This window comes from Carassius gibelio, chromosome A22 (genome assembly GCF_023724105.1).
Source record: "Carassius gibelio isolate Cgi1373 ecotype wild population from Czech Republic chromosome A22, carGib1.2-hapl.c, whole genome shotgun sequence".
NCBI classification, from domain to species: Eukaryota; Metazoa; Chordata; class Actinopteri; order Cypriniformes; family Cyprinidae; genus Carassius; species Carassius gibelio.
In genome coordinates, this window is record NC_068392.1 from 1,591,110 (window position 1) to 1,615,446 (window position 24,337).

Here is a 24,337-nt window from a genome sequence, read left to right on the forward strand (position 1 = left end):
GTTTAGTACTACAGCAATTCACTTCTCATTTTGGATACGAATTATACGTCAGGTCACGCAAAGACTATCAATACTAGAAACTAGAAACCTCTACGTAATCACACATCCGTGAATAAAGTGTGGGGGATTAATTTACATTCTATCAAAATTCTATATTTATAAAAAAAATGCAGCTAATGTTGTTCTACACAAAACAATATAAACCTATTAAATGCCATGCTCCACGTGCCCCTTTTATACTTTGAGCACCTGCCCCTTCAAAGGTCTCTGCATGGCCCTGAGTGTAACCATGAGAATGGGAAACGGGGAACTGTCGTCTCCAGGTCCCATAGCAGACATAATGAGACCAGAAGATGGTAGCGTCTCTCAAAGAGGAAGGCCTCTGTCTCTCACTCGACTGTGTTCTCTGTACTCCACGAGATGGGACAAGTTATATGTGTTTCATATATGGAATTACAAATAAATGATCAAATGTACACTGTGCATGGGAGAGGACTGTAAACGGGTGAAATCACATGTTTTATTATGTCAAATTAAATGAAGAGTGAATCAGCAGTTGATGTTCATCTATTTATTTCACCAACAACACAACACTGATAACAGCAGTTAGACAGCAGGAGAAGAAAGAGCAACACAGAAGAACACACAGAAAAATCAGGATCAGGTTCAGGTGTTGAAGCTTTTAATTGTCAGGATGTTGCTGGCCGTTCCGCTCAACTGGCTTCCCTCTTTCCGTCTGTAATTGTGTGTGTATATGTCGATGTGAATATATTGGCTGTACACTGAAATAAACTTGGTTAAACACACTACAGAGACATTTTAGCTTTGTCAGCAGCACTGAGCGGAGATTTATTGCTGTATCAGACAATTCACATTAGATTAAACAACAAAAGCAAGCAAGGAAAATGATGAGTTATATAATAAATTATTAAATACATGAACAAAGATTATACGGTTCAATTATTAGCATTGTTCTTAAAAACACACACACATGCTATAAAGAATCATTATATCCTGCATCAGCATCTCATGTTTCATTCACTGGAGCGATAGATTTTACAGTTCTTGTGTGTAAAAGTGTGTAAAAGTGGGCAAACCCAGCTCAGATTCCCTGACTCTCAGCACTGGAGCACAGCAGGCCTTATATACCAACAACTGCATTTACAAACATGCCTCTGTAAAGCTCCTAAATGTTTCAAATGATTCTGCAGATGTCCCGCATGAGTCTGCACACAGACTGGAGGAGGATCATCTGGTGTCCCGGGGCAGATCTAACAACCTGAAGCTGAAGACTTAAAGACTGAGGACTTCAGGAGATCCTCCACAACACACCGTGCAGAAAGAGTAATCAAAGCAAGTCCAGACACTTTACCTGTCCATTGCATCTTCCAGCAGGAGGGACATTCAGGACTAATCTGAATAAAACTGATCTCCATTCTCTCTCTTCATCTCCTCTCTTTGTTTATATTCATCTCTTTTCTGTTTCTCTTCTTCTGATTGTTTCTGATTCCTCTTGTTCTCTGAACTACTCTCTCCCTTTCCTCATCTATCTTGTGCTTTGTTCTTTTTCCCTCTGTCTCATTCTCATGATTTTATATTCCATTTCATATCCCTTCTCTCTTTTTTTCATATTCGGCTTCTTATTTTTAAACTTGAGCTTGATTTATTAAAGAAGCAAAAAATGCCAAATTTGCTGCTTTCAGATCATCTGGTGAAGAGAACAATTCTGAAATCTGCGGCATCTGGGCTGAAGATCTTTGTTATCATTTCTAAAGTGTATCTGAATCTGAATCTGACAACGAGTTTACAGACTAACAACAACTGATTAAATTCTGCTTTCAGCTGATCCTAAACTGCTTGAGTAACTGATGATCATAAACCAGTGAAATATTTCCTAAGTAATGCAGCAGTCATATAAACTGTTGAAAAGCACAGTGTAGTGCGATAAAAGCTTTGTTCACTCCCAAATACTACATTTTTGTCAAATTAATTTAAAATGAGATGGTTTTTATTCTGACTTGTTGTTTGTGAGCTGAACCTCAGGAGTTCCTGTTTGAAGTCAAACAGAGTTGGGTGTTTCTTCTTCTCTTTGTCTTTCCTGTTGTTTCCGTTTCTCGGATTCCTCTTGTTCTCTCTTCAGTGCTTCTAGCCTCTTTTTCTCTTTGTCATTATTCTTTCTTTCTTCCTCCATCTTCTTCATCATCATCATTCTCATCTGTGCTTCATAATCGGACTGAAGTTGTTGTCTTTCTCTTTCTCGTTTAAGTTTCTCATAATATTCATCTTCTGTTTCCTGTTGTTTCCTTCTCCATCTTCTCAACTCTTCATCTCTTATTTCTCTTTCTTGTCGTTCCCGTGCCTCCCATTTCTCCCGTTCTCTTTTCATCTCCATTTTATATCGCTCTTCCATCTCATCGAATTCCTCTTCTCTTCTCTTTCTCTCTTTGTTACGCTTCTGTTTTTCTCCCTCCATCATTTCCTGTTCTCTCTTTATCCATTTCTCCTCCTCTTCTTCTCTTCTTTGTCTTTCCTGTTGTATCTGTTTCATCCATTCCTCTCGTTCTTTCTTCATCTCCTCTCGTTCTCTCTTTAGCTCCTCTCGTATCTTCATCTCTTGTTCTTCTCTTTCTTTTATCTCTGTTTTATACCGTTCTTCTCTCTCAATAAATTCTTCTTCTCTTCTCTTTCTCTCTTTCTCGTGAATCTGTTGTTCTTCCTCCATCTTCATCCTCATTCTCTTCATCTCTTCTTCATGTTTCATCATCAGTTCTTCTTTTTCTCTTTTCACTTGCTCCACTTTCTCCATCAGTATGTTCTTCTGTTGTTCTTGTATTTCTCTCTCCATCTCTCTGAACATCTTACATGAGTAGTAACTCTCTCCGTTTTCTTTCACCATGTTGTCTATCTTCTGCAGTAGATCAGTCACTTGTGTTCGGTCTCTAGTCTCTTTATTATTGAACACATGGAATCTGTTTCCACACGCTTCAATCAGTTCATTTAAAGCAGATCCAGGTTTTCCCAAACACTGATCAATGGTTTTATCGTTCAGATCATCTCCTCTGGTGAAGAGCACCATGGTGTACATTAATGAGTGTTCACCAAACGTCTCTTGGATGATCTTCACTGCTGTTGCTTCTTCTTGAGTGAATCGTTGTCCTAAATTGAGCACGATGATGAACACATGTGGTCCAGGCAGGATCATTGGGATGCAGTTGCTGATTTCTCTCTGGGTTTCTTCATTACTGAGTTCAGTATCAAACAGTCCTGGAGTGTCGATCACAGTGATGTGTCTGCCGTTGATTTCAGCTTTCTCTCGATGACACACTTCGGTAACAGACTCTTGAGATGTTTCAGCTTTAAACATGACTCTTCCAAAAATGGTGTTTCCTGTTGAACTCTTCCCAACTCCAGTTTTTCCCAGCAGCACAATCCTCAGATCATTTTCTCTGTCTCTTGAATCTAAAGATAGATAAAAAAAACACAATATATTGAATTTCAAATGAAGACTGTAGACTTCAGCAATCATGAAAAGTGATTTATCAATGCACGTGTTCTGATCATTACCTTGTGACTGAAACCACGTCTCTAATGAATGGACTCTCTTCTTCATTTCTTCTAATTTCTGCAGTTTCTCCATCTGTGCCTCCATCAATGTCTCTGTGGAGAAACACACACCACTATTTTCCTCAACCATCTGCTCCAGTTTCTCCATCAACACAGACACTTGTGTGTTCAGGCCGATGAAATGATGTTGTGCTCCAAATCTCTCAATGACAGACTGTGTTTCTTCATTGAGTTCTTCTGTCTGATGCTCTGAGTTCTGCTTTATGAGGATCATGATGTGTTTGTTGACTCTTGAGCTGAAGATCTTCTGGATCTCCTCTATTTCTGCTCTGTCTTCATTATTAAGTGGAGCATCAGGAATGATGAGGATGAACACATGAACTCCAGGATGACAGAGAGACACACAGCGGTGAGTCTGACGCATCACTTCCTCCTCTGAGAGCTCAGTGTTAAACAGAACTGGAAGCTCCACCAGACGGATCAGACGTCCATCAAGCTCCACGTCTCTCCTCACACACTCTGAGATCAGCTCTGATCTTCTCTCGCTCTGCTTCAGGATCAGGTTTGATATGAAGGATTTTAATTCTCTGTTACTCCCACACACAACCAGATTCAGCTTCACACCATCTGGATCTGTGTCAAAGAAATAAACTAGATTAACAATGTGATTTGAACTTAAGTTCAAAAAATTCTGCATCACTCCCCATTTAGACCCACTGACTACATCGTTCCCTTTTTAGCCCCTCCCACGATTCTACATCACTGCCTGTTTAGCCCCGCTGGCCATTTGTACATCACACCCTGTTTAGCTCCACCTACCGATTGTACTTCACTCCCTGTTTACCTTTGCACACCCATTCTGCTTACCTACAGATTCTGCATCACTCCCTGTTTAGCCCTGCTGACTACATCGTTCCCTGTTTAGCCCCGCCCACGATTCTGCATCACTCCCTGTTTAGCCCCGCCCACCGATTCTGCATCACTTCCTGCTTAGCACTGCCCAATAATTCTGCTCCATCAGGAGCGGCAACTGCTGCGGCAGTAGGGAAAGACAGAAAGGGCTCCTGCTGCTACTGCTTCAGCAGTGGGAGAGGGATATAGAGGCTCCTGTGGGAGAAGACACTGCTGCGGCAGTGTGGGAATTAAGATAATGCTCCAGGGGGAGCTGGATGCTGCTGGTATGGCTGGAGTGAGGATGGGCCGTTATAGATGGATAAGTGGATGTTATAAGGGGAGGGTTAGCTATGATGGGTCAGGAGTTTGAGTGAACAGGGATGGACTGGCATTAAAGGGGTTGGCTGATGAGGGTTCGGTGAGCTTCTGTGATATGGAATCGGTCTGACCGCTAATAGGTCTTGGAGCACTCTGCCTTGACAAAATCTGATGGTTCTGAGATGGTTCCAAGGTGAGAGCGTTTGGAGGGATGGTTAGGGTGTGGCAGAACAGAGAAGGATGGGGGAGCATGAGAGGAGGAGGAAAGATAGCTGCTGGAACTGCCTGCGGAGACGTGCTCACGCTTGCGGAGGTGTGCTCAGGCTTGGTACGGCTCTGGAAGTGGAAGAAAGAGAGGGAAATAGAGGGTGAATGGCGGGCATCGGGACCTGCACCATTAGCCGAGGCAGCCTCACACTGGGGTTAGACTGTGGGGCAGCAGGCCATAAGTAGGGAAGGGGGTTGTATGAAAAGGGGTATGGATGGATCTGCACCGCTATCGGAGACATGTTCATGCTAGCGTCTGCTACGGAAAATGGAGGTCACTGAAAAGGAAAAGGGGTAAGTCTGAGATGTGAGGGTCTGTGTTGCAAGCAGAAGCAGCTTTGCACTTGTTTCACATGCTGTAGGCCACAGGAAGACCCTGAAGACCCTGTGTGCAGCCTGCACTGCTAGAGGAGGCAGCCTCACGCTAGCGTTTACTACGGGAGCTGGAGGCCACTGAACAGAAACAAATTGTTATTAGTAGCATGAGGGAGTGGAAGAGTTGTGGGCATGTTTACAAATGGAGGCAGCCTCACGTTTGCTTCAGCTGCTGTAGGCCGTGGGAAGGGGATGGGGTGTGTGATGCCCTGAAGAACCTGTGTAGCCACACTGTTTCTAAAGATATTGACCTTGCATGCTTTTCATATCACAGTCCTAAAAAGACAACAGAAAATGTACTCACAATTGCCTTCCTGCGGCATAACAGGTAGGGCAGTTGCATTTCAGATAAATTCTGAGTAAGCGTGGCAGTAAATGGTGAGGTGAGGTTTATACATGCACAGTAAGGCAAATGTAATGCCTTTAGACATTTCAGAGTGGATGACAACTCTGGAAAAAATGCCTTGTTGGTTTCAAGGTTAAAAATGGCATCAACATCTGACATAATTATGTCATGACGTTGTTTAACAAACTTTAGCCACGAAACCTGCATTTAGCATCTTCACCTGAATATGTATTAAATTGTAACACACAGGCTGTGCCGCTAGTGGAGGCAGCCTCAAACTGCGCTCCAGCCAGAAAAGCTGCGGTGAAAGGCTGAGCCGCGGCAGGAAGCGAGTGAGGCTCAGCTGCAGTGAGATCTGGGGCACGGCCCAGGCTCGTTGAATGCCTGCTGCGATCCAGCACTCATGGAGAGCCGGGTCTTGAGCGGGACTATGGTATTGTGAAGCGAGGCGAGCTCAGGGATTTGTACGGTCTATTGGCCACAGCGTGTGGCTGGTCAAGAAGATAATGCCTGGTGCTCGGCGGCCTTGTTTGGCAGGGTAGTAGTGATCATGAGGCCGGCAAATTGCAGCAGATCTGAAAAAGTCCCCGGTATAGATCTCTTCGTTGGATGGAAAATTGGGTCTGTGATAAGATGGCAAACAGAGAGAACCGAATGCTGAAAGACTACAATAATGAAGGTAGGACTGCTTTGATTAATTATAGGGGTTCTCTCTTGTGCTGATTTTGCACTTCACAACCTCTTTAAAGAAGACAAAAACATTCAACTCATATTCTTAGAAGGAAAATAATGAAAAAAAAACTTTGACAAACCTCCTCCATCACGATCAGAATCCTCCTCTTCATCTTCTGCTCTGTCTGAAGCTCCAGATCTGCTCAGATCTCCATCCACTGATGCTCCATCACCTCCATCTTCATACATGTTACAGAGGAGAAATTCTTCTTGTTCTTTCTTGAGTATCTCTTCTGTTCTTCTGAACAACTCAGAGCGCCATCTTGTGTTTACTGTATCAAACTGTAGATGTCCTCCTCCACACTCCTTTATTAAATCATGAATAGCATTATTTGTGCTCTCTTCATCAGTTGTCAGAACTATAGTGTGTTTCATGGCCTGCTCACTGAAGAGGTTCAGCAGATATTTCACTCTGTGTCTGTTGTTCTCACTGAAGTCATTATACTGCAGTATGAGTATGATCACATGAGGTCCTGGAGCAGACAGAGACACACACTCTCTCACTCTCTGTGTGATCTGATGGTATGAGAGATTCTTCTGGAGCAGGAGAGGAGTGTTTATAACTCTGATGTGTCTCTCCTCCACAGCTCCACTGATTCTCACACTGTGCTGCTGTGAATAAGACCCAGCTTCTCTGTGAAACGCTTCTGTTCCCAGTAAAGTGTTTCCCACTCTGCTGTTTTCTGATCCATTCTTTCCTATCAGCACAATCCTCAGATCACTCACTGAAAAAGAGCACACACACACACACACACACACACACACACACACACACACACACACAAACACACGTTGGGTTTATACTGTATAAACTGTACATACCCCTAAACACAACTCTCACAGAAAATTTTCTCCAATGTACAAATGAACACGCACACACACACACACACACACACACACACACACACACACACACACACTCCAAATGGAATTCTCCCTTCACTTAGCCTGTATATACTGTATATCCCTCATTCAGTTGTTTCCAGGTGTGTTCTTGCTGTTTAGTGTTCTTTTGTGAATGTATTTGTTGTTATTGTTATGTTCCCCATTCTTGTTTTTTGTGGACTCTTATTCTGAAGTTTCCTTGTTCCTCATTGTTTCTGTGTTCCCTTGTACAGTTCTACAGCATCAGGTGTTGCTGGGTTGTGAGTTAAACATCAGTTGTGTTGTGTTGCTGTGTGAGATCACTACTCTGCTGCTTTGGTGGGGATGGGGATTTTTTTTTCTTTCTGTCAACTCACTTTCATTTGAGTAGGTTTCATTTCTATATAATGATGCATTATGCATGTGAGGACAGCTGAGAGAGAGGCTGAGAGCTGTTTAATGGTTATGAGGAATAAGAGATGATACAACATTTAAATGCAGAGCCCAGGTTTGTGCCAGGGATCTGTGTTTAACCACCAAATACTGAAGAGGTTTAACTAAAATAAGTGAGGTGAAAAGATGCTGAGGCTCTGCGGTTATTAATATGTTTCGTTAGTTACAGTTGTCACACGAAGATACTCAATACGACTGAGTTTATATTTAATGTGAATTTAACATTGAAAGTTAATGTAAATAAAAATATTATAAGATAGGCTACTGATCATAACACTATTATTGTACAGAAAGAGAGAAAATAATATTTACATGATCAAAGAACATTTTCACTGACAGTCTAGAGTTCAACCACTCTCTAAAACTCCCATTAAATCACTGAAGATGTTTACATTATAAAAATAATATCTTACTCACAGTTTCATACACACATCTGCACTAAAGAATTCGCCAGAACGAGGTATTCAGTCAGTGATTGTGAAGAAAACAGCGCACTTCAGCGATGACTCATCTGGACACCTCTGATTGGTCATTACAGTCATAAGCGCAACAGGATCGTGTGTGATTGGTTAATGCGCGTCTCTGGCTCAGCGTCAGCCAAAGAGAACACAGATCTGAATTTAGCAGCTGATGATAGACGCACTGAACGATTTAATCACGCGGGGGTTATTGTATCAAATATAGAACATATTATTCGACGATTATCTGTCTTTCTCCTCCTCACTTTGAATGGGCATGATGCTCTGTCATGAATAGGCTACTTCATGAATATATTTGCATACAGTTAGATTCTTACCTGAATTTGAAGCCATTTCAACGCCAACACTGAAATTAATAGAAAAAGAAAAACGCTGAAAGACAAGAACTATCCTGCACACGTCCGTGGAGGTTTAAAAAATAATTGAGAATGAAACCGTTTTCGTCTAATCACGTTTTTTTTTTTTTTTTAATAAACAGAAATATGGAAATATTGAAGAAGCGTTTCTTCTGTAATGGTTCTGATGAGCTTAATAAGCAGATGCTCGTAAATGCAGCAGCAGCTTCTCCTGAACATGAGTTTAGGTGCGATAGACTCTGAGTGCAGGGCTTATATAGTTCTATGGTGTGTGTGTGTGTGTGTGTGTGTGTGTGGTGGTGGTGGTGGTGGTGTTGGTGGAGGGGAGGGTGGCTTTAACTTTCGTTCTCGTTTTCGCGGAAGTTCAGCAGGGAGGGGAGGGTGGGATTCACTTCAATATGCACAATTTTGGGATATTGATGAAAGTTGCTCATTTTGTTCAGATCAGCCAGAAAAAATATATATATTTATTTTACTAAATTATTTTTCCGACTACTGTGCTGTTTTTCCTAATGTATATTTTATATCCCATTTTTATGTTTTTATGCAATCTATTTGGATGTCCTGATTTATCTGTAAATGTGTTTGTGAAGCATTAAAAAAAAAAAAATCCATGTGAATGAATGTTTTAAAATCAGTTTTATCTGAACTCTTGACTAAGGACATCAACGAGGACATACACTAATATATATATATATATATATATATATATATATATATATATATATATATATATATATATATATATATTTTTTTTTTTTTTTTTTTTTTTTTTTTTTTTTTTTTTTTGTGATATTATGCCAACATTTCAGATAGCCATGCTTGCCCTTAAGATCCTTCAGAGCCTCTTCCATCCGGAGTGAAGCTATGTCCTCTCTTTATACAAAACAACATGTCCTTTAAATAGGAAATTAAAATAATAAGAAACAAACCTGAAACATTTTATCCAGACAGCTACTGGTTTCCAGAACAATCGTGTAGTGACTCTCTTCACCAGCAGAGGGCGCTGCAGCTGCACTGATCAACGAGCGCTGTTCCTTCACACACGAAGAACTGAATCTGAAGGCGAGCGAGGGTGAGTATAATTATCATCATCACTCATCAGTTATCACAAGACAGACACCGCTGATGGTTGCAGTGTAATGCTGTGTTCACACCAGATGCGAATAGAGCGTCTGGCGCGAGTGATTTCAATGTTAATGCAATGCAAAGACGCGAACAGACATCCTGGGAATGACGCGGCGCGAATTGAGCGTTTTCGAGTGTTTTGACGCGCGAAACGCACGAGTTAAAAAATCAGAACTTTGGCTAAATTTCGCGCCGCGTTAATCAATCAGGTGCTTGTTCTAGTAGTGACGTGATTATGACGTAGCAAGCGGGTGGAAAATCCGAAACAACAATGGAGGACAAACTTATCATCGCTGTATATGGATACCCAGAGCTGTATGATACTTCTTCATACTTTTAAAGAAACAGGAATAAAAAGGATCTTGCTTGTATATATAAGATATTAATAGATTAATTGAACAAAGACCAAAGATTAGATTTACCCCAAACGAGTTATTTTATCTTGAAAGAGACATCAGAGCCAGCGGCTCATGTCATAAGGTCTAGCCGAGGTAAGGCAGCTCTCGGCGGATTCATGATGACTGAGCTCCCGCTGATCGCATGGAGCTCGTCTCCGACATCGAAAATAGAAATAGACACTGTCTTTATAAATAAGCCCCATGTTTCAGTTTAAAACAACTACATCCTCTCATGAAATACTTTTAAAACTACATTTCGTGACACGATAACAGTAATATTTTGAAAATTATCCGAATAAAAATGGCGGTTGAAAATGCTGCATGAACTCAGCTGTCAGAAGCCCCACTGACACTGGAGAAGAAATGTGAGTTTATGTACTGTGTGATTGTACCTTTTCTTTGTTATTTTTAGATTGTTCTGGTATATTACACACACATGTCAGAGATGGACTATATTTCTTCTGGTGAAAAAACCCATCATTTTCATGCATAGTTTTAAAATTTCACATTATGCAGTGACAAGCACATCACAAACACTTAAAGAGATAGTTCACCCAAAAAATAAACTGTTGTTATTTACTCTCCCTGATGTTGTTCCAAACCTGTATGAGTTCCTTTCTTCTGCTGAACACAAAATATGGTTTACTTTCATAGAATTAAAACAGATGGAATGAAATATAACAAATACTAAGGAAGTCAATGGCTACCAGCAACATTTTGGTCACCAACATTCTTCAAAATATCTTTGTGTTCAACAGAAGAATGAAACTCGGTTTGTTTCAGTCTCTTAGTATGTATTTACTAATTGGTTTAACATTAAAATGGCTTAACATTTATGAATTCTGCACTTATATCCATTCTGTCACGTGCTTACAGAGAGGCTCCGCCCACACACTGTTCTGATTGGCTGTAGTTTTTGACTGATTTTCTTGTGTTGTGTAGCAATGTCACATCTGGAGTGGACAGACAATTCACTTTACACTGAAATCTAATCGCATGGTGTCTAGTTAAGGTGTGTTGAAGTGTTTTGAAGTATAAAAATGCATCAAACACATGCTATAAACCCTACTCACAATTCATAAAATTATACTCATTAGTGCATCACTTCACTCTAACACACGTGTCAAATATAAAAGTGCACTGCAAATGTGAAATATCACACGTGTACTGCTGCGAGGTGTCTACACAAGACTTGTTTACACTCAGTTTACACCGCCCTCCCACATCAACCAAACCCCACATTACAATAAAATATAAATCCCAACAAAAATAAAACCACACTTTCATTTCAATTCAAGTTTATTTGTATAGTGCTTTTTTACAATACAAATCATTACAAAGCAACTTTACAGAAAATATTTTTTTTTTTACAATATTTAGTAGTAATAGCTTATAAGTGGTGACTGTCAGTTTGTGCACGTATGACAGGATTTTTCAGAAAAATTAATACAAGACGTAGTCAGCCAGACGATGAACATTATTAACAGCAAATTATTATATGATGCAGTCACACTTGTAGCAATAATTGTTAGTTCTGTTGTTGATTCAGGGTTAGCATCATCTGAGGTCCTCTGATGGGTCAGAATCATATAACAGCTGTTCCAACAAAGTAAAATAAATTAGTTTAACCCAAGCTAAAGAATAAGAATGCGCATTTGATCAGATACAACTGCAGTCAATTACTTTGAAACAAATCAATTGGAAACTTCAGGAGGAATTCGGTGGGGGGCATTTCAATGTTTTATTCGGGGACAAATTATTAGTTTTTGTAGTTCTAAAAGTAAAAAAATCTCTACAGGAGTTACAAGATTTGGAAAAAGAGATTAAAGAGCTGGAAAATGAAGTATATCATAGTGATTCGATATGTGCAGATAAACATAAACAGCTATTAATGCTTTGATCTAAATATAAAACACTTTCTGCAAATAAAACTGTAGCTAAGTTATTAAAGCTGAAACAAACATTTTATGATCAAGGCGAAAAGACAGGTAAAGTGTTGGCGTGGCAAATTAAAAAAAAAGCAAATGGAGAGGGCTATAGATTCGATTGAAGAGTCAGATGGTAATATCATTGTTGACCCACAAGAAATTAATAATTCATTTAGATCATATTATATGAAACTGTATAATTCTGAATGTATTTCGGGTTCAGAAATACAAAAAACTTTTTGGGATAATTTGGAGTTACCTAGTATACCAGAAGAACATAAAGATGAAATAGGAAAAGACATTAGTTTACAAGAGGTGGTAGAGGCAATCGATCTGATGAAAGCGGGTAAGGCGGCGGGACCTGATGGTCTCCCCATAGATATATATAAAAAATGTAAAGATAAATTAGTAAGACCTATGTTAGACATGCAAGTAGAAGCCTTTGCGGAGAATAAACTTCCTATGTCTTTGAATGAAGCTTTAATTATTTTATTGCTTAAATCAGGAAAACCTAACAATAAATGAAAATTTTCTAACTATAAGTTTACTCAACTCCGACGCTAAAATCCTGAGTAAAATATTGGCATCTTATGTCATAGGGATGGATCAGAATGATTTTATGATAAATAGGCAACGATGTCATAATGTAAGGAGAGTGCTAAATATTCTGCATCAAAAAAAGGGGGAAAAAGATACTGCATTAATAGCACTAGATGCAGAAAAGGCTTTCGACAGGGTGGAATGGGATTTTCTGTTTGATGTTTTAATTCAGTTTGGATTTGGAGAAAAATACTGCAAATGGGTTAAATTGTTATACCAGAATCCTTCGACAGAGGTCTTAACTAATAATTTTATATCAAAATCATTTAATATTTCTAGGGGATGTAGACAGGGATCGCCTCTTTCGCCTCTCCTTTTTCTGATGGCTATTGAACCCTTGGCAATTGCCATCAGAAAAGACAGTGATATAAAAGGTATAGAAATGTTTGGCAGTGAACATAAAATAGCGCTATTTGCTCACGACGTTTTATTATTTTTAAAGAAATTAGACTCAACCATTCCGTCTTTAATTCAAATTATAAAGACATTTGGGAAAATCTCAGGGTATCGGATCAATAATTCAAAATCTTCAGTTATGTTGCTGAATGAAGAAGAAAGGAAAAGTCCTATCAGTAAGGTAGCTATGTTTAATAATGTGGAAATTTTCACATATTTATAAATATTTAATTAATATTTAAAAAATGAATATTTTACCTAAATTTTTGTACCTATTTCAGAATATTCCGATTACACCTCCTAGTAATCTGTTTTCTAGACTTAAAAAGTTAATTATTAAATTCATATGGAACAATAGAAGATCCAGAATTAGATTATCTCTTTTATATTCACCATTTGATAGGGGTGGGCTTCAATGCCCTAATTTTAAATGGTATTATACTGCTGCCCAGTTAAGATCTATAATGTTTTTCTTCTCGACATCTAATGAACAACCTGTATGGGTAGAATTGGAAAAAAACTGTATTCCGAATAAAATACCTTTGGAATCATATTTATATGATTCGGATCGTAAAATTTTACAGAAAATGAAGGGTAAGGTTACGAATCCATGGTTTTAAATATGGTAAGGGTATGGTATGAGACACTATACAAGTGAGATATCTCGCTACTGTCCAATATTGGGAAATCCTAAATTTAGTCCCGGAAAAGTAGATGTAGGTTTTAAGACATGGGCAGAAAAAGGTATTAAAAGTATAACAGATTTATATAAGGAAGACAATCTTATGTCATTTCAAGAATTGAGTAATACATTTGATATACCTAAAAGTCATTTTTTTTAGGTACTTACAGATAAGAAGTTTCATTTTATCATTTAAAAAAAGTACTGGAAATATACCACCATTATCAGTTTTGGAAAGAGTAGTCACCAAAGATTGTCATGATAAAGGTCGGATTTCACTTCTGTATAATATGTTGGTAGAGGGCTCCCTGGAGTCTTCTAGCTCTCGTTTAGGAGCATGGAGTAAGGATTTTAACGAGGAGATCACACCAGATGAATGGAGTGAGATTTGTCAAGATGCTCAAGTACAAACAGTCAATACAAGATTAAAGTTGTTACAATATAATTGGCTTATGCGAGTATACATAACTCCAGTATTATCAAACAAATTTAATGAAAATGTACCAGATACATGTCCCAAGTGTAATGTTTGTAAAGGCACCTATTTCCATTGTATATGGGAATGTGAAGAAATATCGAAATTCTGGAAAGAAGTGCATAATATGATTGGTAAAATAATAAATGTGAGTCTTCCTTTTGAACCAAGGATTTTTCTAATGCATTTGTATCCTAAGCTTAAGTCAAAGGAATGTATCTTTATTTCTATGTGTATCTTGCAAGCTAAACGCCCCATTGCATTACAATGGAAAAATCTAGAACCACCCAGCATAAAAAGGTGGCTCAGGGAGATGGTACTGAATATGTCAATGGAGAAAATAACATATATTATTAAAGGAAAGGGTAAGACTTTTGAAGATGTTTGGAATCCCTTTAGATCCTTCATAGAGAAAGAAGATAGTGACATGTTTAAGGAGACAATTGAAGATATGTGAGAGTATAGGATGTATTTGTATTAGGAGGCCTTAATAGTTTGTATGTGTTTTTGTGTGTGTGTGTGTGTTTTAATTCATTAGTCTTGTGGATGTGAGTCCTGTACAAATTGAGAGATGCTAAGTTGTAACGATGCGAAGACATCAATATGTGTCTATACTGCATTTTGTATTTTTGTTACTGGTGTGTGTGTAATATATGTTGTTAAAAAAGTTAATTATAAAAAAAAGGATACAACTGCAGTCACAATTTAAGAGATGCATTATTTGAATGCTTGGCAAAAGAGATGCGTTTTTACTAATGATATTGTAGTTTATACTAATCACATGTAGTTTTTTTAGACCAATCACTTCCGGACGTGTCTTTACGTCCTCACTACGGAATACGCAAAAGTACAATTGTGATTCCTATATAACTAAGAACATATAATCAATGTTCTACAATCAGGAAGGCTATTCCAGAGTTTGGGAGCCAAATGTGAGAAAGCTCTATCTCCTTTAGTGGACTTTGCTATCCTAGGAATGACCAAAAGTCCAGCGTTTTGTGACCTTAGGGTGCGTGATGGGTTGTAGTGTGGTAGAAGGCTAGTTAGGTACGCAGGAGCTAAACCATTTAGGGCCTTATAGGTAAGTAATGATAATTTATAACTGATACGGAACTTAATAGGTAGCCAGTGCAGAGACTGTAAAATTGGGGTAATATGATCATATTTTCTTGACCGGAGTTGACCCTTTGGAATTTACTTTTTTATCAACCATAGTCAGGGCCGGAGTGGCAATCGGGCCGATCGGGACTGATGGGAAACGACTGACTGACAACACGGCTTCATTGGCTGAGAATGTCAGCTGATACATTTTCTCTGTATTCTAAGAATTAGATCACCCATTTATTTATATTTACTTGCGAACTAAACAAAAACAAAACCTGCCTAGTGAGGTTAAGAATTAGGACATGCGTTTATTTTATTTCATTTTTCTTTTAATTAGAATTCTTCATTGTTGTAGTGTGTTCTAGTTCTTGTTCTAGTGTATGTGTGTGAATTATTAAATCAATCCATTAAAAATATACATGCACACATACATATCTAAATGGACTGTTTAGCCATTATGCCTCATCTTTGTGTGGTTTCATCTGAGAAGTGACAGGGTCTGGATTAAAACAAGGGAAGAAATTCTGAAGAATGTTTGCTACAAAACAGCTTTGACTTGCATAGTTTGGAAAAAATACTATTGACGTGATTTGCACATGATGACAAAACAGTGGTATTTCGATTACATCCACTTCATGTGTGATAAAAAACGCTAACGCAATCTCCTCCATTGCTGATGTTTGCAGACTACAGAACAGCATTTCAGACGAGGCAAGGTGTATCTCAAAAAAACAAATGGCTATCGCTATAAGCTCCACCTCCATCAGATGACAGGTGAGAGAGAAGAATAGAAGAAGAATAGAGAATATTAAAAAGGTGTCTAATATTATCAAAAGAATGTCTATTTTTAATAAAAGCCTGTTTGGTCAGTAGAAATTAAAGTTGGAAGGACCACCTCTAGGTGTCTTGCTAGGACCTTAGCTAATAATTTCACATTGTCAGAAATTTAACAAAGTCAGAGTTTGTAGAATTATCACAATTAGACTGGAGGTCTCCCAAAATATTTAAAAGATTAGCTCTCCTTTCATTTATTATTTTTCTCTTATAAGCTGAATATGGAATTATTTCTCCCCTTAGATGAGCCTTACATGCCTCCCAAGTTGTCTTAAATGAAACATCAGGGGAAGTATTTATGGCGATAAAAAAAGTCAATACGATCATTAAAGGTAGAGGTCAGTGGTTCCCAACCTTTTTCACCTCGCGGACCACACAACCAAACACATATGTTTGCGCGGACCACTGCAAAAAAAAAATTATCTGACCCTGCTATTGTTGGGTTAATAACTTAGTACTCAGAAACTAGATTGTTTACTGTATTTACTGAATGAACTATGTCTGTGCGATATGAACAACAACAACAACAAAAAAAACTATTGCGATTTCTTTGATAAATTTTGAGATTTCGATTTTAATCACAATTTTGAAACATGCTTTACAATCATAAATGCATTCAGGGTGATTTTTCATTTAACATATTTCCAAAAGAAAACCAATTAGAGCTTTATCAAAATCTTTATGCAATATCTCTAGAACAGACATAAGTCAAAATAATCACTATAGTAAAAATGTAACAAAATGTATAGACTTATGGCAAAAAATATATAAATAAATAAATAAATCAAGATCCATTGTCAAGGGACTTTTTTTCTTTTTTGGCATGCATTGTTCATAGAGCTCATTAATTGTAGCGGTGCCTCGGGTATTGAAATATATATTTTTATTATACATTATACAGGTTCACACGTACTGTAATTCAAAAACAGACACAAAACAGCATACCTCGTTGGCTGCATGCTGTACACAAGGGAATAAATGTTTACTTAGATCGCTGACATCCACTGTATCAACCTAAACACTTTTATCAGAGCATTAAATTGTCCATGCTTCTCTTGCTGTTAGCTTGACGACTCTCTCACACGCGTACGTCCCCATAAGACCTTGCGCGGAAACTTCAAAATAAAAGCACTTCACTTTACCAAGTAAAATCACTAAATAATACTAAATGCGATTTATAATTCTAAATTATGACATTGGTTGAAAACAAATTAAACATTATAATAATGTTGTGACAATTACACGTACTCTGTTTTGCAGTATTTATAAGTGGTGCAGAAGCAGCAGCGAGAGCGCGTTATTATAACGTGAAAGCACGCAGACTTCCTTTGCTCTGTCACAAAACCAGATGTACTTGCTCAGATACACGTTGTTCTGCGCGGAGAGAGTGTGCGCACTTAAAACGTGTCTCCTCTCACTTAAACTGCATCCTGTGTGCTCACAACTCTCTCTATTCTCATGTGCTAGATATAATTTTTTTTTTATTTCTAGCCTTTTACCGCGTGCAGTGTGAACGCTCTGATCCGTTAACATGGACTCGGAAAAAAGGCGCATCACAGACAGTGTGTGAACCTGGAGTTAGGCATATGCCCAGTCTGTTCTGGTCTCGCGCTAGGCGCTGCATTCTGATTGGATCTTTGTGTTGTAACTTTACTGGTTATTTCGGATTCAACCACACACACAGACCAGATTCAACGTTCTCCATCTTTATCTTTATTCCCCTTGTGTGTGTGCCGTAAGCACGTTGATGATGTCACATCAATACACAACATCCCCCCTTTACTTAGACATAAACTTACCCCCTACTAAGCAAGTTCTCGGTCACATTTCCTTAAACTTAAAACAGTTCAGAACATCAACTTACATGTAGCACTATGCATTTCAATTGAACATCATCAATGTTTTTTTTTCTGAACAAGTGCACATACTACAACATAACTCTTAATCTTTTTTTTTTTTTTTTACCTTCTCCCATGACCTAGCCCTTATCAATCACTCAACAACATAGTCTCTAAACCTTTCAGGCAATTTGGTTAGTCTCTGGGGTCTACAAGGTTTTGGAATTTGTTCCTCTCTCTGAAATGTCTCACTGATTTCTTTGCATTCATCTGAACTTATCTTTTCCTCTTTATCATAACTTGGCTCTTGAGCACATTTCATGTCACCATCCACTATTGGTGTTTCCGCAGACAGAAACTTCTTGACAGATGTTGTATTCCGTGCGTACTTTACTCCAGTGAGTGACTGAACGACAACGCTATTACCTTCTTTGTGTACAACTTTGTGAGGAGGGCTATGAAATGTTGTTGTGAATTTGTCTGTTTTATCCTGTCTCACAAGCACCTGATCTCCAACCTCTATATCTGATGTCTTAGCGCCTCGTCTGTGGTCTGCGTATATTTTGGCTTTTCCTTTTTGCTCTGCATCTTTGTCTCGAGCTTCAAGGTCACTATGTGGAGCTGTGATGTCCGGTAATTTTCCTCTGATCTTCCTCTGAAAAAGAAGTTCAGCGGGACTTTTGCCAGTTGTGGCATGTTGTATGGACCTGTAGACAGTCACATATTTGCGTAGCTCTTTTTTCCAATCGTGTCCCTCTGCTTGAGCAATCCGTATTGTTTCATCAATGATGCATTTTGTCTTTCCACTTCTCCATTCGCTTGCGCCCACTTAGGAGTTGTTTTGATATGGTGTATTCCGTTCTCCTGACAAAAAGCTTGAAACAGACTGGACTTGAATTGTGGGCCACAATCTGACCTGATTGTTAAAGGAAGTCCATGCCGACTGAAAATGTCTTCCATACGATCGATCACTTTCTCTGCCGTTGTTGACTTAAGAATTGCATATTCATAGTACCTGCTATAATAGTCGACAACAACCAGAATCGAATGTCCATCCGGTAAAGGACCAAGTAAATCTGTGGCTAAGTTTTGCCATGGCCCTTCTGGCATCACTGTGGGTGACAGCGGTTCAGGGACATATGGTTTCGCTACCAGCTGACAACCATGACATGTCCTCACAAATCTCTTCGCCGCCTTGTCCATTCCCGGCCACCAAACCTTTGTTCTCAGGTGTTGTTTTGTTCCTACCACCCCAAGATGACCTTCATGTGCCAACTGTAGTGCTCTTCCTCTCAGCGACTGTGGCAAAACAATTCTTGTTCCTCTGAGTATTATTTGGCCAATGACACTTAACTCCCCCGCAATATGTCTGTATGCAGGGCATTCATCGAAGCAACCTGTTTGAATAGCAGTTCTCAGTTTCTGTAATTCCACATCATTAGCTGAAGTCTGCTCAACTTCCTTAGTAGTGAGGGCGCAGGGTGTCGCACAGACTGCTATGAACCGCACATATTCCTCTGCTTTATGTTTGTGTATTTCATCTTTGGCTGATGGTCCCAGCAGACGTGACAGGGGATCTGCAATGTTATGTGTTCCAGGTATATGAATCGCCCGAAAGTCATAAGGCTGTAATCTCAAGACCCACCTTTCAATTCGAGTGCATGGCTTTGAGCGAGGGCTATAAATGGCTTCCAATGCTTTGTGGTCTGTGACGAGATCAAACTTCCGACCATAGACATAAGGGTGCAAACGTTCACAAGCCCATACCAGAGCAAGTGCTTCGCGCTCAGTTTGGGAATACCTTTGTTCACACTCTGTCAAGCTTCTGCTCACATAGCAGACAGGAACCATACCTTCCCGTTGTTTCTGAACCAGCACCGCTCCAACCCCTTTTGGTCCAGCATCAGCGATGACTTTTGTTGGTGCATCCTTGTCGAAATAAGCCAGTGTTGTTGCCTCAGCTAACTTATCTTTCAGAGTTTTGAAGGCCCTCTTCTGATCCGTTCCGAAATGAAATTTTGTGTCTTTCTTTGTCAGCCTACGCAGCGGTTCTGAGATGCTTGCAAACTGAGGTATGAAACGACTACTATAGCTGGCTAAACCGAGAAAACTTCTCACCTCTGAAACGTTTTCAGGCCCTCTTGCCTCCACAACTGCTCTCACCCTCTCTGCCGTCGGGCCTATGCCTTTCACTGACAGCAGCATGCCCATGAACACCAACTTGTCCATGTTAAACTGGCACTTTTCTGCATTTAGAGTCAAGCCGCAGCTTTCCAGTCTCTTTAGTACTGCATGCATTCTTTTCTCATGTATCTCTTTGTCAGGTGCATGGATGATGATGTCATCTGATATGTTCTCTACACCTTCGATACCCGCTAGAACAGTGGCTATTTCATGCTGGTACTGCTCACTTGCTGACGACACTCCAAATACCAGTCTTTTGAACCTATATATACTGTTATGAACAGCGAATGTGGTAATATCTCTTGATTCCGTAATATCTCTTGATTCCGGGGTTAATTCCAGCTGATGGTACCCCCATTTCAGATCCAATTTGCTGAAGACGACTGACCCATTCATTCCTTGCAACAGCTCATCCACTGTGGGGATCGGGAACCGCCCACGAATAATTGCAGTATTTGCTTGTCTCATGTCCAGACACATCCTTATTTCCCCTTTCGCTTTGGGTACAATGACAACTGGGTTTACCCATGGAGTCGCTCCATTGACTTTCTCAATAATGTCCATGCGGAGCATCTCATTAATTTTTTCCTCAACAGCCTCTCTAAGGTGAAATGGAATGCACCTAAAGGGCTGTGCAACAGGTGTCACTGTGCTGTCTATGTGTAGGCTAATTTGTTTTGTGTTTAATTTGCCCACTCCACAGAACAATTTGGGGTATTTCTGTTGTATCATGGACTTCACATCATTTACCACTGCAACGTTAGCTCCAATCCTCAGCACTCCTAATTTAACGGCTGTGTCTTTTCCGAGCAGTGGCTCTCCTCTCCCGTGAATAACTGTAAACTCAGCTGTTGTGCTGCGTCTTCCGATTCCGACCTCACACCAGAAAATTCCTTTCACTGGCAGGGGTTCACTTGATGAGTATATATATATATATATATATATATATATATATATATATAATTTGATTACCTTTCTAATCTTTTTGTATTCTATTTTCATTTCATTTATTATGCAATTGTGTGTGTGTGTGTGTGGGTGTGTATAAATAAATAAATATATATATAATATGTGTGTGTGTGTGTGTGTGTGTATATACAGCATCATTACTCCAGTCTAGTGTCACATCCTTAAGAAATCAAATCATTCTAATATGCTGATTTGCTGATTATCAATATTTAAAAGATGAGTAAATTTTTTTCAGAATTTTTTGATGAATAGAAGGATCCAAAGATCAGCATTTATGTGAAATAAAAAGCCTTTGCAACATTATACAGTATATCATTAAAAAATGTTTTTTGTTTTTTTTTTGGAAAATACATTCGAGAAATTAATACTTTTATTTAGCAAGCTTTAAAATCTCAATAAATTACATTTTGAAATATATTCAAATAGAAAACATTATTTTATTTATAAACGTTGTTTTAAATATACTAGTAAAAATATTTTTGTTTACTGTTTTGGTGTACTTTCGATTAAATAAATGCAGGCTTGGTGAACAGAAGAGACTTGACTGGTAGTGGATATTATAGGCAACTTTAATTATTCTCTAATTTCTAGCTTTTAATTGGCTTAGAAATCAATAACTGCTGGACAATAACAAATAATGATTTGTTTATATACTACAAAAAACGTATTTATCACATAATAAGGCAGAATATTTTCTATACTGTAATAAATCTATGTCAATTAGCACTGTTTTGTTCATATACTGTATTTATCACCTGCTGGAGATGACTTGTATAAACCATATATTGTCGCAATCGTATATTAATGTCTTCGTGTTTACAAAAGTTTCAGTTATTCTGTCAAAACAACTTCGCTGTTGCCCATATTAGGAGTTTCCTGATATGTCTTTCAGCGTGAGAGCGCCTCTGGCTTCGAGCATGAATGGAACACACACTGCAGGAGTGTTTAGCGCTCCGTGATGTTCATCTCGCATTCTGGGTCCGAATAAAACATCAGGTCATGCGCAGACTATCCTGTCTCTTTTGAATTTAAATCTATATTTATTCACACCAGCTCTTGAAAACCACTATGCGAACACACTTGACTGAAAAAGTGCGGGGGACGAATTTCCGTTATATTAAAAGTGGGGGAGGGGACACATCCCCCGCGTAATCTACGCCCCTGTATTTTGCAGTTTAATATTCACAGACACTAGTATATATTCGGCTACAGTCTGGAGCCCTGCGCTAACACGGAAGCGATTGAACGCAGCTGCAGGTAACGAATATACTCAAACTTTCTACCGGTTCTACAGAGACGCTGGTATCATCACATTTTTTAATTTTCAGCACCGACTTGGTAGTGAAGTGCCAGTACTTGTGGCATCCCTGGTCGCCGTTTTACTGTCTGGTTGGTCCAGTCTGAAATAAACAGCGGACATACTGCTAACGCGTTTTCATTTCTTCTTCGCAGCAGATAGGCAAATCTAGCGGTTATAACTACTGTAGGTCATTTAAGAAAATGGTATCGGATCGGTATATGGGTTCATGTACTTGCCGATGCCAGAATTTGTTGTGGTATCAGTGATATTTCCTATACTAGTATCGGAATCGGAACAACTCTAGTTTCAAACAGCAGTATAAAAATGCATCAAACAAATGTTATAAACCCTACTCACAATTCATAAAACTATACTCATTATTGCATTACTTCACTATAACACACGTGTCAAATATAAAAGTGCACTGCAAATGTGAAACATCACACGTGTACTGCTGCGAGGTGTCTACACAAGACTTAACTCAGTTTACTCCTCCCTCCCACATCAACCAAACCCCAAATTACAATATAATATAAATCCCAACAATAATAAAACCAAAGTTCCCTCATCTGGTGACCCCCCCCCCCATCGAATCCTGAAGTGATGTGCGTTCATCCGTCGATTCAATGACCGTTTCTCTGTTCCTCACATAAACTGGTATCCCGGTATACACACGCAACACAGTCTCTGCACACGAACAGTGCACTGTACAATTTTTTCATCCTGCACAGGATTCTGATCAAGTTCAAGCTAGTCTGCTCATTCAGACTTGTCTGCTCCTTAAATCCATTCACTTCATTTACTCTGCTCCAGGTGAATCACATCACAAATCAAAAGTGCCGCCCACCCCTCACACTTTGTCACAATATACTTACTCAATATGTTCTCATGCAGGAGCAGCTTGTTTAGTGGGGAACGCTTTTAATAGAGGGTTTTCACCGACGTCACGTTCTGGGCGGTAACCCGGAATGCGCGGCCATTGTGGAGGTAATCGGTGTAAAAAACTGAACGGAGTGCAATGGAGTATAGTGCGCTTTGGATACTTTAAGTGAATGTAGCCATGTCTAAACAACCGAAAAGTTCAACAAAACGTGCCCAAGATGCAAAGGCATATAGGGAAGGACTTGGACAACAACAAAAAAAGCCGATATTTCGAGAAATTACGATTTATTGGTGGTGCAGATCCCTACGAGTTAGCTCCCTCTTCTTTGATCCGTGACGACCCGGTGATTCTTCCTTCAGTTGCATATCCCGATATAGTCAACTACCTGGTTTTCTCGCCGAGCCCATACACAGCGGACGACCTTAAATCCTACAAGGGTTTGGAGGCTTATAACCAGATGGTGTGTGGATGGGTGAGGGAGACGCAGTACCAAGTTATCAACGACTGTTGTATTGTGAAGGCCAAAGTAAGTAATGCAATAACGTCTTTAATCAACCTATACTTAACTGTATGATATCATTGCGATACTCAAGGTGTAGCCAAGTGACTCTCAATCATGTTTTTTTTTTTCATTTCAAAGACTCTCAGTTTGCTATCTACACTGTACACTATCTGAGTTAGTTTCATAGTATTTTATTCTATCATATAAATGCAAATGTACAATCTGACACCCCAAAAAACCACACACTATTATTCTCGATCTGTCTTATTAGTACAACCTGAAACACGGCAATAATTAACTATTTTCCTTGACGACGTTCGGAATATACTTCAGTGCCCGTGCTTTGTTGTGATGCGGAGTGCCTCCAACATGGCCGACTTCCGGTCTGATGACGCGCCGTGAAAACCCTCTATAGTAAACACTAACTCTTTACAAACAGAGCAATAACTAAAAAAAACTGTTTATATT

The 24,337-nt window shown here is 39.1% G+C and overlaps 1 protein-coding gene across 3 annotated transcripts in view; it reads right to left on the reverse strand.

The window, feature by feature from the left end:
- Nucleotides 1–556: 556 nt before the first annotated feature.
- LOC127943111 (GTPase IMAP family member 8-like) overlaps nt 557–24,337 on the reverse strand; it is a 35,555-nt gene continuing 11,774 nt past the window's right edge. The window contains exons 1-4 of one of the 3 annotated variants that reach the window (XM_052539302.1): nt 8,610–8,908; nt 6,577–7,221; nt 3,565–4,197; nt 557–3,459 (exon numbers count right to left, since the gene is read on the reverse strand). In XM_052539302.1, the coding sequence (XP_052395262.1) occupies nt 2,060–3,459; nt 3,565–4,197; nt 6,577–7,221; nt 8,610–8,625 (2,694 nt within the window). In that variant the 5' untranslated portion in view covers nt 8,626–8,908 and the 3' untranslated portion in view covers nt 557–2,059. Of the gene's footprint in view, nt 3,460–3,564; nt 4,198–6,576; nt 7,222–8,609; nt 8,909–24,337 lie in introns of those variants that run through there. The other 2 variants (XM_052539304.1, XM_052539303.1) reach the window with 2 other exon arrangements.